Here is a 20,179-nt window from a genome sequence, read left to right as displayed (position 1 = left end):
TATCAACCCAACTGAAAAGGACTGGCTGTTTCCGCACTGATCTGCCATACTGGATACGTGCTGTAAACTTGTATTTTATTTGATTCTTGTGTAACTATCAGGTTGTGAGGAAAGGCAATCCAAGGGAACATGATTAGGCATACCAAAATAAAGACACAAACGCACCATTACTGACAATCGCTTACACTGCAAATGAAACTGACAGTGATGAAGAACCTGGTGGTTTAATTTTACACAGAGGCTTAATAGTCTTAGAAGTGGATGAGTTAGTACCTAAATTCACTTGTTACAATTCAGGGAAATATTGTTTTAATCTCTTCGATTTTAATACGGACGTCATATTACAAAGATGCTTAATCGACATGTCGTATTAAGTCAAGATCATTTGAATCAGAACTTTTTTCGGCTGAGATTAAGGGCTCGTATAGAAGGCAGTAGCTACAAAAATGTTACTGGACATTTATTCCATTCTGAGTTTTCATTGCAAGATAGCATATTTTCAAAACCTACAATAACTTGTTTGGAACTGCACAAGACACAGAAGACATTGCTTAGATAGTCAAGTGAGCCCAATCCTCGCACATTCCCTATCAAAATAACATATTACATAAAAATAATCAGACGTGTCATTGTTAAAGTACATTCAAGCACTAATAAGGAAAAAAATATTTCAATCAATTGAAAGTTCTTAAATACATATAATTGATGTCATTAGAGCTCTGTTCTATTTCTGCTCCGCCAATCTTTTCAACAATGTGATATTTGAACCGTAAATTGCAGATGATAGAGAGAGCAAATCATTCAAAGCCTCGTGGTTTTCTATGGACTGTCGCTAACTTTACTTTAAGCATTATTACACCTAATTTGTAACATTAATGTGACAGAAGCCAAAGGATTCGATTCAACACCTTTCTGATTGGAGGAAAATAGTAAGGGAAAATTTTGTCTGGATAAATTTAGCGGTGCAAGATGGCCGCTTTTTTTAGCTGTGCAAGATAGCCGATTTTTTCTGTCTCAAAGTTAATTCTTTTCGCAGGAGTCACGAGTCTCCAGCGATCAGTTTAAGACGTGGTATTTTACGTGAGTTTCTCCTATTTGTCTTTAGACCTGACACACTAAGCAGGTTTGACTCCCTAATCGGTTCCTCCTTCTCTTTTTGTTCATGTGTTTATGTAATACCATCGTGTTCTCACCTTTGCTAGAGCTTAACAAGTAGAAACTCCCTAATAATTAATCATAAAAGGTTAATTTTGAGACCAAAAAAATTGGCCATCTTGCTCAGCCAAATTTATCCAGACACAAACTTCCCTGGTTTGTATTTAATTTAGCGTTCTTGCAAACAAAGCTCGAGGGTTCACCTAGAAATCAACCAAGGTATATACACAGGTATAATTTCATAGTTCTATACATTTCCAACAAGGGAGACATAGAGAATGAGTTGATAAAGCCTTGGTGCTTTATCGAAACGGGCCCTTGGCTCTTCATGATATTTTGAAAACAAAGATTTTAACGTATTGTACACTCTTTTCCAAAAGCGACATTTTATTTACACTTCAATTAAAATTACAGCAAAATTTTAAAAAAATCTTAATGTACATAGAAGGTGTTCTCACGGAGTAAGGCCTTGTTTATCAGAACATCACGCTACAAGGTCTGCAAGGGCCATGAAGGAGACTGTCCACTTTATTGTACATTGTAGGAGCTCTATTGTGGACTCAATATTTCGCTCCAAATTATTAGGACCCCTTGGAGGATCCATAAACATGCTCTCCATCTCGCTGTACTTTACTTTAAGGACCCGTGTATGTAGTCCATTTCACGAAAATTTTTAGGTCCCTTTCAGGGATTTTATCTTGCTGAGGATCATTAGGACCCATGTATAGACTATAAATTTCACTAAAAATTATTAGGTCCCTTTTGGGGACTCTATCTCACTAAGGATCATTAGCATCCATGTTTAGGTTATACATTTCGCTAAAAATTATTAGATCCCTTCAAGGGACTCTATTTTACTATGAATCATTAGGACCCATTTATGTTCCTCTTTCAGACTCACCATTTTGCTGTATGCATTTTTTCCTCTATATGAACTAGTTCAGGTAGTGTGTGCATTTAGTTGCGCTAAACCGTTTTAACTGGTTTGACATTATTCAACCCTGTCGGACAATCTACGTTTTTCTTGTCTAATCTTACTACACGACATTTCAAGGCCACTGTTACAAACTCTCAGTAACAACAGACAATTTCACAAGGCAATTTTACCGATTACAAATAATCAGTCATACTAAAAAACAAAATGTTAAAGATATCTCGTAACTAGCAAACAAGGTGCATAATACAGAGAGGAGTTTAGACTTCCATTGAGAACCATGGATGCTGGAGAACTTGTTTAAGAGTTGGTCGTTGATCTGCTTCGGGATTCAACAACATATAAACAACGTTCTTCACCTCTGTTTGAAAAAGGAAAAGATAGATGATTATTCCCTTTGAACCAGACTTTCACGGAAAATCCTCTCGAAGTCCCTGCATCATCTTTAACGACCTTTAGGGCCGTGATCTCTCTTAACTCAAGGGAAATGATTCGGAACCCAAAGATTCTCCCCTTAGTTGATTGATTAACTGGAGCCAGCTCATTTATGTCAAGGCGAAGTAGCTCCTGAAATTATCCTCGAACTCAAGAACTCGAGTGGTGATAACCAATAATGACCCAGCAACAGTTTACTTTACGCCGTGACCGTCAATCGAGGGCGAGACTTTCCGACTGTCATACCAGAATTTACGAAGATTTTTTTGCTTGTTAGGATACTGAACGCAGATGAAGACAGTGTTACAAATATTCACTTAACGAAACTGTTACACACCTGATAAAAAGGGTCGAGGTATTCTGGGCTCCATGCTTAGACAATGTTGTGGTTTTTCAAATGCTGGAATAACTGGTGACAACATATCGACCAAGAGGATTCCCATCGCCCATACAGTAGCCTCGCATCCGTCATATTTACCTGTCTTCATGAATTCAGGGGGCATGTAGTACTGCGTACCTAGAAGAATATTATTCATAGTAAGTTTACTTAAAAACAAAGAGAAAACAATTTTCATTGAATATTTGCTCAGATTTAGCCTGTTTAACAGACGGTTTTCAAAATTCAAAGCTACCAGAGGAATAGGAAGAAGAAATTAAATAAATTTGTGGAGGTTCTGGCCACCACCCGTACTCCTGGCTGCACCATATCCCTAGCTTTCCACTTCCTCTCCCTAACTTGCCGTCACGTGACGTGATGTTAAGTACGACTTAACCAGATTATGTAATATTACGGGAGGCAAATTAAGATGATGAATATTAGCGAAGATAAGATAAGAAAGAATAAGGAAGCTTGCTTCGAAAAATTAAGGGTCATTTTCCTACAAGATCTTTGAATTTAGCTGGCTTCTTGCTGAGATCTTTGATGTTTGAATGCGTCATTTATCTTTGTTATGTTGAGTTGAGACAACTTGAAACTGATTTCTCTGATGGAACAGTTCTTACCTCTAAAGCTATCAAAAGGCTCTTCTTGTATCTCAGATGCCAACCCAAAGTCAATCAACTTCACCTCATCATTTTTCAAATCCAGCAAAATATTATCAGGCTTGAGGTCGCGGTGTATAACACCTTTTTCTTCGCATTTGATGTTAGCTTCCAAGATCTGAGTGAAGTACCGTCTCACTTCATCTTCTGTCAGTGGGTTTCCTGCGGAGTTACGGTCCTGTATGACGTAAAAAAATTCTTTGCAGGATTCTGGTCGTTCCATAACAAAACAGTAATGTTCTTCTGTGAAGATGAGCTGGTAGATTTGGATGACGTTTGGGTGATGCACTCGACTCATCAGATAAGCCTCAGCCGGGATTTCTCTTCCTTTCAGCTGTAACAAGGGAGGGGAGAAAGGACAAGAGGGTTGATACAAGTTAAACTTACTCGGATCAAGTTTCACTCACAAAGTAAACGACAACAGAAATTTGCTGATTGTTTGGACTAAGCAGCTGTGATATATTTTGATACAGCACCATCAAAGACCAATAAACTTTCTAATCGCATCTTTCAGAGAATGCAATAGTTTCCGTGACGGTCCACGGCCGAGACAAATTTTTGATTCCCGATCAATATAAATTAAATGTTTATTCTTATCAATGCAACTCTATTTGTAAGGTGAAGAGAAATTCGCGTAAGAAATGAGCAGCTCTCTGAAAACAAAATATCCGGCGAAAGAGTACGCTAACTTAATCACTACAATCCAATATTTAAAGTGCTCAAACATTACCAGTCAATCCCAACCTGCTTGTAACATGTACGAAATGCAAAGTAGCTTTGGGTCTTGAATCAGTTCACTTTTCTGCTTCAAAATTATCTCTTAGACACGACGGTCATTGTCGCTGAAGTTATTCACTGGATACTACACAATACGATTGTTATTGACGTTGTTATTTCTGTGATCCACGTTTTTTAGTGGCGTAAACAAAAATGCTAACATAAACTCTCTTACATAAACTAAAACTTTCACCAACCTCTTTAAACTCTTGCACTGAACTTCTCTTTACAAACTTAAGCGCCACCTAGGGAGAACGATTTACGTTGAGGTTTTATTTTGTATATTATAAGCTACTAACCTCACGCATGCGCGAAATAGCCCCGATACCAACTTCCCTAAACTCACATTCCTCCTCCCTTCTCCTTCCTTCCTTACTAAAACAGCGCAGCTATGTTAGATTGTTAGTTTCAAATATCGCTTTTAAGTTAGCGAGACGAGACTCCGGTAAAACTAAACTTTCTCGCCTAAGAGCACATGGAAATAAACCAAGCCAAGCTTTGAGTTCGACCATTTGCTCTGAGATTTAGAACTCTTTTTGAAACTCATTTTTTTTCTCGTTTCAGTCTCACGCTAAAAGATTACTTTACTCCTAGAAAGTTATAGTGCTCCTATTCAATTCTCAGACGCTAAGACACCTACAGGTTTATCATCCGACTTGCGAGTCGCAGCAACTACCTGGCCAAATGAACCAGATCCAAGGAGTTTTCCTATCTCGTATTTCGCAAGATCAGCTAAAATTGGAGCGAAATGAGCAATCGATTAATTGAATATCGCAAGAACTATTTTCCAACAATTATTAAAATAACTATGAGGAAATATTGATACTGAATAATCATCCACTTCGTATGCTTCATAAATACCGTTTTCACAAATTATTTAGCACAAACTCAGCGGCTTCGACATAAACAAAAGCTGGCCTGGGTAAACATTATTTTCCAGTAAGGGTAGGGTAGGGAGGAGAGGTCCGTCACTAGCGCCTTACTAGCATTTGAGATTAACAGAGCTGTCATATTGTAGAAAATCGTCAATTTTTCCTTGACCGATGGGGGAGTTATAAATTGTGGAGGAGAGTGTCCGTGACTGCTTCCACTTCCCATTGAAAAAAATCAATTCAGGAAAAGAAAGGATTTAATTCCTGTAATGAGAAAAATGGAATGAACATACCATCAGAAGAGGCCAGTTCTTTGATGCAGTCAGGAGGTTCATTATTTTTAACTTCCTCCACATAACTGCCGTAGTTTGGCTCATAACTTGGTGACCATAATGGATAGTTACAATCTTTTAACCACTCGAGCTCATCAGGGTCCTGAGAACATAAAAACGTAACCATAATGTCAGATAGAAATGCTTCGAGTACTAGAAAACTCTGGCGACAAAGAGGTCTCGTATTGTTAAAATGTGGCGAATTATTGAAGGTAAAAGAATTATTAAGTACATTTATGAAGTCTGTTTCCTTCAGAGATCATAGGCGATATTTTTAAGGGAAGAATAAGCTGAAATACTAATTTCTAAAGCCTTTGTCACTCTACTCCCGCGGAAAAGTGTTTTCTAACAACTGGTCAAAGGAACGCGGACTCTGAAAACGAGATCATCTCGATCAGGCTCTTCCCAATCCTCTCTCCTGAGATCATGCACTATTGTTGTAATTCCTAATTCCTCGTTTATCCTCGTCCAGGGGAGAGGTACTGGGCGAAAGGCCACAAAACTACTGCTGATGAGTTGAGCGGGTCAAGTTTTGAAAACATTTGCACTTAAAGCATCTAAAAAACTGACTCAATTACATGAGTACAAGCATTTTTATCGTAGCTTTAGGTGCTCAAGTATAAACCAGATATTAAAAAAGTATCTTGTTCTACTGTGAGATTAAATTTGGAGGTGGATCAGGGTACTGGATTTAAGCTTAATCATCAATCTCTCATCTTGTTTTTTTTTTACCTCGTAAGCCTCATAATCAGGCAATTCTTCTCTGATATTATTTTCTTGCGGTGAGTTACCCTGACGCCTGGCTTCCGCACAACTTGACTTTTTTCTGTTAAGGTAAAAGAAGCAACAGTGTTAGCTATCCTTTCATTAAATGCAATTTTCAACAAGTGTTTTTGTTACTTACCTTGATATTTTGTAACTGCTGCAATGACCATCTTGTTTTTGTTTCCCGAGAGAAGCCTGTAACAACATAAGGAAAGGTGACTCTCTCAGTTGGTGTCAAATTAACGCTTGATATTCACCTCTTGCTTTCTAATCATACAGCAACTTTCTCCTAGTCAGAAGTCGGTACAGGGTTACTATATTGTATTTTGCTCTTTATACACGAGTACGATAAATAATACAATGTTTATTTCACCGATTGGAAATTTCGATGAGCTTATGCAAACAAAAGTTTGAACACTCAATCAGTTAAACATTTACTTACCCTGCTCTCGATTTCGGCTCGTTTTCTCACAGCGAGGGGATTACATTCTGCTTTCCGCTTTCTAGAGGGTCGTTCCGATTTCATTGCAGTCCGATTTACATTTTCATTTTTTTCTTCAGATGAGTTCGTTTTCTTAGGAAAGTTTTCTGAAGAAACCCCGCAGTTATCACTCTCTTGCAAGGAACTGGTCTGAGGCATGATGCCTACACAATTGGAGTTTTCCCTGAGAGGATAAAAGAAATATCACTCTAATAAAACTATTTACTTGAGTCCTTAGGTAACTAGCTGCTTAAGGTTTATGCCACGTGGTTCCTTTAACTTCTACATGCTTTCCATATCATCTCGTAAAAAGTTTCCTTCGACGCTATTTTTCCGTTTCTATGAGAATCGTTTTCCAACAGAGAAAACTTGCTTTGCAGTCAAACCAAAATACGTAACTCGGGAAAAAAGGTTTGCTTCACTAAATTTTTATCAAATTTTATCTCAACTTCTATACTAGAGCGCGAAACCAGTTTCTGAACACAGCAGGGAGACAGACATCAATGCTTTAGAGAACACGGAAGGATGCATGCAAATAATGCGGAGCTGCTTCATGATTTTGAAAGTTTCTCCATTTGCTCTCTGAGGAAAGTACTCAAAGTCACGGAGAAACGAAAGCTACGTTAGCAAAATGAACAAAAGGCAGGTAGAAACTGTGTTAGTTTAAAATACACGTTTGAATTTCTCCAGATTAAAGTGCTGAACGACAGAATAACAAAAACCGAGAACGGACAACCGTACGATTCGAGAGAGCCGTTCAATCTTTGGTTCAAGGACACGTGACACACGCTTGTTCTGATGGCATCTTCAACTAGCTTACACACACATTCCGTAACAACTTTCCAAAAATATGGTCAAACAAAAGCAAAGCAATGTCAACTTGGAGGCAACTACTCGCTTTCCCTATCAACAGCATAAAAATAACTTGTAACTGCCCTTACCGAAATTTTCTAATATCAAATTCAAAGGTTGACAATTTTTTCATTTACCTCGGTAGTTCAGGACTGTAGAAGAATCGTTGAGTCTTGATAAAATTCTATAAAAAACAAATTCAAAACCAAAAACTAATTGTTTTTCAGTTATCACCATCACTAAAATTTAAAGTTTACTGAAAACAAAATTCAAGGATGAAATCAACTTCACAAGTTGCGATACGACGCGTGACTTCGTGAAATTAAATGTATCTAGTTTGTTTCACCTCGCTAATCATATGATATTTTCTAATTGCTAATCATGTCAGTTCATTTCGATTAGAAAGTCCTGCCTGGTTAAGAACTACTCTTAATTGTTTTAACTTACCTCGATCTCCTTCTCTGTCTGTTTTCTTTTACCCTCGGGAAGCGAATCAGTTCCCGCTTTGCGCTTTCTAGAGTTTTGGTCCGATTTCCGAATCGGATTTTCATTCATGTTTTTGTTTTGACGTGACCTCGCCTTCTTTGGGAGGCGTGAAGTTCTCTTAGGCATGCTCGATCAGGGTCAGTGAGTCAACAAGCTCAACCTCGATTGCGATCAATTGTGTCTGTAAACCTTCTCTGTGCTCACGGCTAGCTTGTCAGTACACAACTACCAGGCTCTATTGAGAATTTCCAAACTCTAGCCTTTCGTCTCTGTGACGTGTCTTTGATGTTTAGCGCGCGCTTAAAAGTATTTAAGTGCGCGTGCTAAATACGGCTTTTATCTTCAAAGTTTCCGCCGAAGATCTTAAACATTAGTAAAGTTTTGTGGCATGAACAAAAATAAAAAAAGGGAACTATAAGGTAAATTGAAAAAATATTTCATCTGAAACCTGGATCTTTGCACAAATTTAAAAGCGTGATAGAATCTTAAACCCTTCCTATTTTGAACATAATATCAACCTTCGAAGAACGGGCCCATTTTGATTAATCATAAACAAGGCAGTTTCATTCATTTAACTGAAAAGAACTTCGTGAAATTGTTCTTTTCTGATGTCCTTTTCCATGGCAAGTGGACATTGTTGAAAGCATAGGGAGACACCTTTTTATTGCCGGTTTCGGTAGCTGACTTTTAACTATTACACTTTTTTTCCGATACTAACACGTATTGCTGATGACACCCTGCCCGTCCATCTGTTTCAATAATGTAAAATTCACGCTTTTTGCTTCTAGCCAATAAGTATGCTTTCATCGTCCCCTTAGGGAAGAGAATGACGAGTGCAGCGCGAGAATAGGCTAAGTTACTATCAACAAAAACTAAGATCCTGACGTTCATAAAAGGTCCTTGTTCTAAATCACTGGAAATTCAGTCCATCCTCTGAATTTACTACCTTTTTTCGATTTACACGGGCAGTATAGTTTGTATTTCTTTCACAGTACACTGTTTTTTTCTCTTTTTGAGACGAGAAAGCGCTCGGGATCTTGCTCAGTTGATCGATAGACCCTAAAAATCTTGGCGTTTTAGTTAGATTTTTTTTTTTTCATCGGTGGAAATCGAAGCCATCCTCTGGATTTGCCATCACCTACTCTTCGAGGCCAAAAATTAACTCGTTTTCTGCCACAGAACATTGGTAAATTGACTTGTTGGAAAAAAAAAAAAAACGTTGGATAATTTTTATGGCTCCCTGTGGCACACTGCTACGCTGATGATACACATCTTTATCTCAGCTTCGAGCCACACGAGGCTTGTCACAAAGGGAGGCTGTGGCCGCCGGCAACCAATCTTGCATTGAAAAAATCAGAAACTGGATGATTTATGACTAACTCTTAATTAATGATGACAAGACCAAGTTTCTACTGATAGGAGCTAGACAACAACTCTCAAAACTTCAATCAGTTTCAGTTGATAGCTCTGTCATCAATCCTAGCCATAGCGTGAAAAATCTTGGTTGCTGGTTAGATAACACATGGCGAATGTCAGTGCACATAACTAATATGTGCAAAGCTTCGTTTATCTATTTACAAGAAATTAGAAGAATCAAGAAATTTTTACTTATTCACAGCCTTGCAGTCTTAGTTCATGCACTTATTAGCAGCAGATTAGATTATTATAATAGCCCTCAGTACGGCGTTTCATGTTCCGAGTTCATGTTCCGAGGTCATGTTCCGAGGTCATGTTCTGGATGTAAAGTTGCGGGGATAGATCAACTTAATATGTCAGTTAAGTGTTCTTAAAATTTATGGCTTTAAATTAATAGTAACCTTAGTATTTAAGAAGTCGGGATGCGAGTTGAGGTGGTATAACACATGGGAATTTGAGGTCGATGATCTGATTTATCAATCTAACACTCCCGAATGTCCGTGGAAGTATGACTCTTAAGAGTGCCAGGAAATAATGAACAATAGGAAATAATTTGAAGATTGCTCAGAGTTTTAGCGGTAGGGTCAGTATCAACTGGGTTGGCCATCATCACTGAATTTCTAAGACACGAAACACTTTTTTCGGCTTGTCTAATCACGCACCCAATACCTGATTCCCCCATAGTGGATGTCATGCAATTACTAGGTCATAGAGAAAGGAAAAACAGATTTTTTTTTTACGTTTTTAATGACAACAAAGAATTAAGCACAGAATTAAGTTGAAAAGACGACTTTTATTGGATCCTTCTATTGTGTCCTGAAAGTCACCTGCGAACAAAAGCAGAGCACGAGATATCAATTCTGAATCAAATCCACAAACTTATCGTAGTAATCGTTCTGGAGAAGTACCATGAACGCGGCACCGTTCGTGCCTTCGTTTCAAGTTCCTCATTATGTTCTCATCCCTTATCGCTCTTGTACCTCGTTGAAATGATGCTGGCTATCAGGTGTTTCTTTTTTTAAATCACTAAGAACCTAGTGACTTAGTAGTATCGGAAAATCAAAGGGATTAAACCACCATGCTAAAAACCAGACAAACAAACAAACAAAAAATTAACACCATCGATCTAAAAACAATACAAAACTATTGGAGTTGAAGAAAAAAAACAAAAGTTCCAAGTGCAATGAAAATGAAAATTTGAATTGAGATTGGTTTCTATACAATGTGATCACTTCTTATTTTCCCACTATTAATGTAACCGAGATTTATAAAATGCGAACACATCTTACCATTCCACTTTCATTGCTGTCATCTTGAACGCCTTATGCTTCTCCCTAGACGGGGTAGCAAGTATTTTGAATATACTGAACATATTTTAAAGTCATGAAAAACAATAATAAGATAAAAGATAATTAAATCTCTTTACAATGAAGAGTGTCTATAATTGTCCTTAGAGTCACAGACAATGATACTTACTTCATCAAAATTCGTTGCCGGTCCTGCCGGCAGATGTTGGAATATTGGCATAACGAGAGATATGGTGGTCATACTGACGCCAATGAATTTACTAATTCAAGTAAAACTCTGTCTAGGAGGTCCAATGTTTTCCTGATAAAACGTGTACTGCAATGTTCGCAATTCCATCAATTTACAAATCGTGTAAAACAAAGATATAGATCTATATACTTAACCTCATTGAGGGTCAGCGCCTGGATTCTTTTTTCCGTTATTCTTACAGATAGAACCTTGGGCGAAAAAAAGTGATCTTTAGTGTGTAAAAATTAAAAATTCCAAACGACTGAGTGCGTTTAGATGAAAAAGAATTAGGTAGTTAACTTGGTTAGATCTCGGGGGGCAATTAGTAACAACGCAAACGATTATTGAGAGCACCGAGAAAGGGATGCAAGCTGTTATGTCATACCAACAGTTGTCTCAAATGTTTCAAAACGCAAGATGTCTCAAATAACTTAAAAAGCATGATGTCTCAAATGACTTTAAAAGCACGATGTCTCAAATGTCTTAAAAATCACAAGGTTTTAAATGTCTTAAAAAGCTCGATGTCTTAAATGTGTTGCAAAGCAAAATGTATCAAATGTACATTACGACCGTGTTGGTATGACGCAACCGTTAACTGTTAGTAAAATACGAATGTTACCTGTTCGTAAAATGTGACCGTTGAGTGTTCATTAAAGCCCTACAATGCACGAGTTTTTGAATGTCTCACAAAGAGCGAGATCACAAAAAAAACTTCCAGGCAATTATATGTCAAAAAAGCCTGGTTAGTATATTTTTTAAAAAGACCGATTAGTTTGGGTTTAAAAAGGAACCAGACATTCACATGTCTCTAAGAGCGGGTAATCAAATTTGTTTAAAATCCCCATAATTAACAGTCTTGTTCATATATTAACTTTTTAAAGCCATGTATTTCGAAGCCAACATTGGCATGGCATTGACATGGAGTATTGGACTGTATGGTAACTAAAAATTCCCTCCCAATTCTCCAGTAAATATTCCATTAATGTCATCAAAACTTACCGATTCACACACAGCTTGTGCTGCAAGACAGCCTTCTGTCACAGCCCTTTTAATTTTTACAGAGCATATCTGCATAACCTCTTACAAAATATATCACTGATTAGTACCTTTCTCAGTTGCTTGCCAATATTTTCATGCTTCAAACATACTAATGAACATTGCTGACATTACTTATCCATCAAAAGGGGAATGGCAACATTTCTTTACACATGGTTACTTATTTACTTTGCATGCCTGTAATGATATGTCCTGGAGACAATAAGGGTTGAAAATGCGACACTCTAACTCCATATCTGCAGTGTGATCAGACCTCCCATAAACTAGAGTAACATAAAAATAGAAAAAGAAAATACTAAGAGATTTCTGCAGAGAAATGCCCTCAACCAACATAGCTTCAACAGCATGAAATACTCCAACTCTTCATTACACTGATGGTTAACACCAAAGGCTAATAATCGTTCTGTTACTTAATGCATCTTCATTACCCATGCAATCAGTTTCCACCTCTTCTATCCACGAGATAGAAAATCATATTCAGTTCCAAACTCAACCTCTTAAATTGCCTCCCAAAGCCTGCCCTCTGAATGGTACTTTCACTTTAGCTCACATATAAACTAGTATTAAGAAATTTAAAATTAGCTACATTCCACATCAAACTGAGATCCTACTAATGAGATCAGAACGTGACATTTCTTGATGGTCTCAGCACTATCCATGAGTCTCGTACAAGAAGATTTTAACTTTTAAGTCCCTGTAACAAATCGAAAAAGAATGTACTTCTCCTTAGACTGATAATTTTATAACTGTGTTCTGTGTCTTAAGCCACGTTTTGTATGTTAATTTAAATCACAGCTGGAAAAGTTATGAAATCAATCCATATTTTTTGCCCTTTCTTCCTTCTATATGACTTAAAGTATGGTCGGGAACATACTCGTCTAAGAATATCTGCCCCCTAATATGTGTTAGTTGAAAATGTATCAGGCACACTGGCTTCCCATCAAAATGAGCCTGCAGCTGCATATATGTGCAAAACATTTAGAATCAAGTCAATATTACTGAATTGGGTTGTCATCAGGAGATTGAACTGATGAGAATAGGAACTTAAGAATATAGGATTGAAACAGCAAAATAAGAGTGAAATCTCATAGATGTGATCTACCATGTTGATAGGAAGTTTTTGGTAGAAAGAAATGATCTGCCAGATTTCTGTAGTACCTCTTCTTTTCTAATCAAAAGTGGTGTAATCTGGAAAAAGATTATACTTAATGATTATTACTTTCTTTAATTGAAGTAATGAGTAATGGACTTAACAGGAAACTGAATCCTCGAGCCTAAAGTCTTGGAACTTCTGAAAACAGCATTGACAGCATTTGTGCTGCAGCACTACAGAGTTCACCTGTAGTAAGCTTAATCCCTCAAAGTTAAATTTAAGTCAAACTAAAGTAAATGAGAATAGAAGAATACAAGTTTATTTTAAGATATGCAAATATATTATGTTCGTATGGCTCAAACTTGAAATAAGTTATTCAAACCCAGTCGGCTGAAAATCCCTTAAATGAGGACTTAATTGAACACAGTATACCTGCATAGCAGACAGGCAGATAATCGGAAGCCTCCAATGGAGGCAGAAAAGTGCAACATCATAGGCTGGTCCACTGGCGGGATCTGAAAATTTTTAATCAACAATAGCATAATAAAACATCAACACACATGGAAAATGCATGGTGCAGTCTACGTAAAATATTATTCATAATAGACATTTGGTCTCTCTAAAGAACTTATGTACTAACCAAGTTCTGCCAGTACTGTGGTGTCTTCCATCTATTCTACTTCACCAGCTTTACAAACAAAATTTGAATTGTTAGTAAAGAAATGACAAAAAAGATTGCTGAAGGCTTACTCATTCAGATTCTATTTAAAAGTTGAAATGGGAAATCCCACCAATATTTGCAGTAAAAAAAGCTAGTACTCAAAATAACATGTAGCTTCCCCCTTAGCTTAATCATCTCAGGAGACTGTTAATTATGGATGGCTTGCCTTCTAATACATGAGCAGTAGATGGCCCTCTAAAATGAACACATTCTATTCCACCCAGTAAAACCATTTCTACTTGATCTGAAACAAAATCAAAGTATGCATAATAAACAGAATGTTCTTCATTAAATTAATGATAAGATCAAATTTTCATATTGCACAGAATCTAGTGCATAATACAAGTCATTCCCTCACTTTTTTTTTAATGTTCTGATGCAGAAGTATCAAACACAAACTCCTGATGGTTCTTTGTGTTAAACTTTTAAAGAAAAATTTTGCTAAGAGGATCTTTGTAAACAGAACAAAAGACTGAAAAATTCAATTGCTTTCAATATCAGGTCTCATGGTTCGTCTAGTTTTTTAAAACAACAGAGTAATATGTATGCCATTCACTACTTGCTGTAAAATTGTCTTGTAAAATGTTCAGCAATACTGTGAGGATCTACAATAATAAAGAAAAGATGTTATCAAGTCATTTCAAATTAATACTTTCAGATAATGAGTTGCAATTTTCGTTGCAATTCCTACCAGTGGATATAGCATTTTTAGGTGTTGATGAGGATTGAAGTTCTGTCATTTCATCATCTGTGTTAAGATACACTGGAAAATCAAAATTTAAGGAAAGTGATTAAGTTCTAAAAGAAAAGGCAGATCAATAAGCAAGCAGTTGTTATTCAAGTGAGACTAATTTTGATGAAATATTACTTCCCCACACAAATTCAGTCCTTACCAAGTTAGTATGAATAGTTCTAATTTAAAGCCATTGGAAGCATGTATGTTTAGAAGAAACAGCTGTAGCTTAGGTTTAAGGTATACTTGATATAATGTGCACTTTTGCCTACAGTACCACCTGACACATTAATTTAAACAACCATAAGTAGATAGATGTCTATATACACACATGCATATGTATATGTATACACACACACACACACATATATATATATATATCTACACATACACATGTATATATGTATATACACACATCTACTTTGAACCGAAATACTATTTAGTTTAAATGATAATCAATAACGATGAAAATTTTTCTTGCTTCAAGTAACTATAGTCATTCTAAATTCTACATCAGAAAGAGTTGCAAAAATTGCTGTTCTTTACTCTGCTCATGGTGAACATTTTATCAAAAAATTTTATCAGGACACAATTAACTGCTCCTTTAATGACCAAAAGAAGGACCAAATTTGGCTTTGTAAAAATTTGAAAGAGGGATGCTATTCAGATTAAGGGTCTCATTACTAGCGTGGAGCTGTATATATGAGGTTTTTCCAAAGAACTGGACTTACAAGAGAATTCACCATAAGTTTCACTTATTGTTCACATGTATTTCTCTTTTTATTCCCAGCTACAATGAAAAATAATATAAGGAAAAGTGCCCTAAATTTTCCGCCTCCCATTAATTCAGCCCCTTGTCCATTAGTGCAAAAAATGCTCCCTGTGACATAATTTCCAGGTTTAATTGTGTCTGAGTTCATGTTCCACTTCTGCTATTTGGAAATGCTCAAAAGTGAGAAATGAGTTTTCTACCTATTCTTTTTACCACTCTCTAATGAAGCCTTAAACATATTTACCAATATCTTTTACCAAATTTTCTACAAGAATTATTTTTGTCAGATAATTATGCAAATGTCACGCCTAACTGACCTAAAAAACCCCTTTACATCTGATGAAATGTTCTCATTACCTGGACCATCATTGTTTTTACATTGAGGAGGGAGCATTCAATTAGGTGTGTCTATGAGAAAAAACCAAAATCAAATAAGTTTGTCAATTGTGGTAAAGAGTATCCACACTTTGAAAATAAAGCATACAGCTAGGCTCACATCATACCCATCAATGAGTTTCAAATGTAAAAGCTAAACCCTTGATATACACACAAATTGAATGGTTCACAACATAAGGTTTAGCAAAGTTGAGTTGATGTTGTTATTGGCTTTATTAAAGAGGTTAAAAAGTTTTAGATTTTTTCTCTCATGTTTTCAAATAATTGAATTACTAGAAGGTACAGGTGTTACAACATGTTAATATGAAACACAACAATAAATTTTGCTGACATGTGAAAAGGTTTTATGGGACTATCTACTGGCAAGCCTTTGTATTATATTTCAACCCAACCATTTCCCTCGACTTGTCAACACCATTACAAAATAATTAGTCAGGGAAATTAAAAATTTGTAGTATATACCCGATATTTGAAATGCCATGTCCAGAATAAGCTAACAGGATTGAGGAGTGTGTATGTGGGAATAGGTTGGCTTGTTTGTATCATTAATTTGCTGATAGCTCCTTTTGCCAATGTTTTGATGAGGTTGAGTTGTCAGGGCGAAGGAACTGAGGATTTTAGCAGGCAAAGTGACCTTTTTTGGACCTGGAAACTATCATCATGAAAAGCCATACTTGCGCCTGGTAACTAATTCTTATTCTGATAAACTAGTTTTAAGAAGGATACAATACTTTATTACATAAATTTGATACATAGTCTATGCACAAAACTTTAATTTGACTATATTTTTATAACCAATACCAATACCAATACCAATACCAATACCAATCCCCGAAATACACATAATAAAATGTTAGTAAGGTCAAAGGAAAAATTAATGTGTCATACATCTGCAAGATTTCATGTAACTATTTTTATTACGTGAATATTGACTGATACCAAGAAATCTAAGAATATTCAAAAGAACATAAAAATTGGTTGAAAAATTAGAATTCAGTACAGGCCAAGAATGTTAAAAACACATGTGCATGCAGATGTCCTAATATATAGATTTAGCCAAGCCTAAAAGCGGAGCTCTTATTAGTTTATTTTCCAGCCCTAAGTTACACTGAATAAAAACTGTAATAAAACTATCTACTGGCAAGTCTTTGTATTATATTTCAACCCAACATTTCCTCAACATATAAACACTATTACAAAGTAATTAGTCAGGGAAATGGAAAACTTGTGGCATATACACCATGTTGAAATGCCATGAACATAGTAAGCTAACAGGATTGAGGAGGATGTATGTGGGAATAGGCCCTCTTAAATTCTTAGAACTAACATCATAAGAATTGTATAGTTGACTGTAAGGAGAATTACAAATTTGAACTGGGAGTTAAAGGGTTAAATTTCATTTGATCAAAAACATGAATGGCAATTGAGGAAATTAGCTAGCACAATTCAAGTTTCCCCTCTTTAAGTATTCTGTGATAGTTTTCTATCACATGGTAAAGTTTACAGTTTACCTCATTTCACTGTCTTCTTTTCACTTGTTTGTTTGCTTTCCTAACAATCTTAGCTATTGTTGCCAACATATGCGAGGAGCATATACATAGTTCAAGTCTGCCATGACTTCAACATTTTGATGCACGCCTTAAAAGGCGAACAAATAAATTTCAAGTTTCTATTTATTCAGATTAGGTTAGTCAGGTAAAATTGAATCAAACTTTCATACGACTACAGGATGAGGAAAGTTTCACAACTAATTTATGAGATTAGCCTACCTGGAACAATAACCTTCATGTACACATTAGAACTGAAAGACTAAAAGCAGCTATTGCAAACCTCCAACCAAAACAGGTATCAGAATATATCAAGAAAGAAAATGAAGTGTGTGAAAAGGAATCTAGAGAAGAGATGGCTGAAAGGGAACTGGAGCTAAAACTGGAATGTTGTGGACTGGAACTTGACCTGCAACGGAAGAAAAGAGAGAACAAAATGGCCTTAATCGCCACCCAAAACCAAGCGGAAATGGCTCAGCTCAAGCAGGAAATACTGAGGCAAGACTCAATTGAAGGAAACACAAGTGCTGACCAAATTACTAGTAAGGTCAGTGTACCTTTGCCATCTTTCAAACATTGGTACCCATGCAGTTACTGACTTCGAAAGTAGGGGGCAATTGTTCAAGTCCATGTACCGATGTAAAATTTGGAGTGCTATCGGGATATGTTTCCCAAGAATAGAACACTGTTTATTCAAAGTCACCTCTGCACTATGACAGGTAAACTGTCATCTTGTATGAAATACTCTATTGAGTATACCAACTAAGCCTTCACCAGTAAAGTGTTTAGAGTTTCCAGTTACAAGTAGCAATGGCCTTGCCTTGGGCATAGTTAGGGGACCATCTGGAAAAGAAAGTGAAACTCTTGTGTTGACTTCTAACACTACTGAGAAAATGCCACAACAAAGTCCTTATCACCTTGAATACAACAGTTAACTCCAAACTACACTCCCTCTAGTCAGTTTAGTTACACACCCTCAAGTGTACCGAGATTCCTCTTTGCCTGGTTGTACAACTGCAACACAGTTTACATGTGGGTCATTTCATTATGGCAGCGTATCTACCCCTCATTTTGGTGGAGAAATTCATCATGTGTATCAGTTCCCTGACAAGGACTACAAGAGTGCCTTTGGCATCAAATTGCACTACTAGTTGTAGTGGCAATTTAGCTTGGGCTTCTCATGGGACAAAATATGCTACTCCTCTCACTTGCTCAACTACCATCTATCACACAATGGGCTCCTGATACCCACAAGGGCATCAACCCCTTATCTGAGTGGTTTTGGCTTGTCACCTATGTAACACTCAACAAATGTTGAACAACTAGTCGATGCATTTATTGATAGCCTCATAAAAGGTCAGGAGACCTTCTTTCTAGGATAAGAAGCTAAGATCTACTAGAGGAAAGTCAAGCATTAAACTACACTCCCTTGCCACAGGGGCAGAACTCCCATCAGAAGTTTCACTGGACAGAAACAGTTCTCTAAACCCAAGCCATGCGCTGAATTGTGCCCCTTGGCTGTGGATGCATGGCTCCCTACTGAGGCCCAGAGAAAACACAATTGTTTCAGCAAGTCTATGCAAATCCAGACTTAGTTCCAAAGAAAGGAAGTGGCTAAGAAGGTCGAGTTAGAGAAAAAAAAAAGATGTGCTGTATGCACAAACTCTGTTTCAATTGCCACAGGGGCAGAGCTCCCATCAGAAGTTTCACTGGACAGCAACAGTTCTCTAGACCCAAGCCATGTGCTGAATTGTGCCCCTTGGCTGTGAATGCAGGGCTCCCTTCTGAGCCCGGAGAAAACACAATAGTTTCAGCTAGTCTGGGCAAACCCAAACTCAGTTCCAAGGAAAGGAAGTGGATAAGAAGGTTGAATTAGAGAAAAAAAGATGTGTGTTTGCGAAACATTGTATGGGAACACAAACCCTTATTCAATTGCTTAAAGGAAACCATCAGGCCACCAACTGCTCAAGTGAAAAATGCTGTCTTAAGGAACAACATGGATCTGACATGCCTCATCTACTGATCCACCTTAAAGTCCGCCAGGGATGAGTAAATGAGCCCATTGCCGTTAAGACACCACTTGGGTGGACTTTCTTTGGAAATACGACCAAGGACTGTGTAAGGCAATCAATATTAACTTTCTTGGAACGCACAAAGAACCCCCTTTTTGACGCAAAGGGTTGAGCAATTTTTAGGAGACTGATTCTTATGTGACAAAACAAGCACCCTCCAAAATCGGGTTATCCCTTGAAGATGAAAGGGCATTGGCTATTTTACTGAGTAGCATGGTAAAAGAAAGAGGAAGTAGCATGTAGGATGAGAGAGACTGTGCCCAGCCCCAGAATACATATTATGGAATCAGGAGATCCCATGTGCTCGTGAAAAAACAATCAGAGATTGATACTAGTTTACAAGGAAACGTGTTGTTTAGTTTGTATGTGAGACTGAGCACAGTACATCATTAGGTGATCTCAACGCGACAGAGAACACTGTTGAAATGCCTAAAATTGTAAGAGATACAAATAGAGGTGAGAACAGCAACTTTTTGGCTCAGCAAAGTGAGAAGGGACACCTGGCATTAACACAGGTCATAACAAAATATTTAGATGCCAAGGAATTTGGAGCTGAGGCATTGAAGAATCTCAGACGCAATAAAAGAAAAAGAGGAGAAGAAAGCGGTAACAGAGGATGCAAAGAATGGACAAGAAAGTGACATAAACACCGAGCAGGTTGAGCAGAAATCTGCCATCAAGTTAAATACAAACATACCTACGTGTAA

The 20,179-nt window shown here is 37.1% G+C and overlaps 2 protein-coding genes and 1 long non-coding RNA gene across 3 annotated transcripts in view; all 3 read right to left on the bottom strand.

Moving 5' to 3' along the window:
* The window catches only part of LOC149052910 (uncharacterized), a 143,085-nt gene that overhangs the window by 77,142 nt on the left and 45,764 nt on the right, over nt 1–20,179 (bottom strand). The window lies entirely within an intron of this gene.
* Nucleotides 1,985–8,199, bottom strand: LOC113681440 (serine/threonine-protein kinase pim-1). Its single transcript, XM_027198530.2, has 11 exons — nt 8,092–8,199; nt 7,782–7,828; nt 6,754–6,976; nt 6,451–6,506; nt 6,279–6,372; nt 5,508–5,649; nt 4,983–5,074; nt 4,540–4,587; nt 3,527–3,899; nt 2,862–3,041; nt 1,985–2,450 (listed from the first exon to the last, which is right to left on the bottom strand). The coding sequence occupies exons 1-11, from the start codon at nt 8,197–8,199 to the stop codon at nt 2,350–2,352; spliced, it is 1,464 nt and encodes a 487-aa protein (XP_027054331.2). The 3' UTR covers nt 1,985–2,349.
* On the bottom strand, nt 10,285–17,677 carry LOC149052913 (uncharacterized). Its single transcript, XR_016184107.1, has 6 exons — nt 15,815–17,677; nt 13,872–14,715; nt 12,082–13,746; nt 11,238–11,291; nt 10,836–10,910; nt 10,285–10,373 (listed from the first exon to the last, which is right to left on the bottom strand). It is a non-coding gene; the product is annotated as an uncharacterized LOC149052913 (long non-coding RNA).

The sequence above is a fragment of the Pocillopora damicornis genome, chromosome 1 (assembly GCF_964200805.1).
Source record: "Pocillopora damicornis chromosome 1, jaPocDami1.2, whole genome shotgun sequence".
In the NCBI taxonomy this organism is placed as follows: Eukaryota; Metazoa; Cnidaria; class Anthozoa; order Scleractinia; family Pocilloporidae; genus Pocillopora; species Pocillopora damicornis.
Note: the sequence above shows the minus strand (reverse complement) of the source record. Positions and strands in the feature narration are given on the sequence as shown.

Coding starts and splice junctions, on each gene's coding strand:
- LOC113681440 (XM_027198530.2), bottom strand. CDS start 8,199: ATGAATGAAAATCCGATTCGGAAATCGGACCAAAACTCTAGAAAGCGC. Junction 4,588..4,982: donor GCAAGTCGGATGATAAACCT/GTAGGTGTCTTA, acceptor CGTTCTCCCTAG/GTGGCGCTTAAGTTTGTAAA. Junction 2,451..2,861: donor ACCTCGACCCTTTTTATCAG/GTGTGTAACAGT, acceptor TTTTTCAAACAG/AGGTGAAGAACGTTGTTTAT.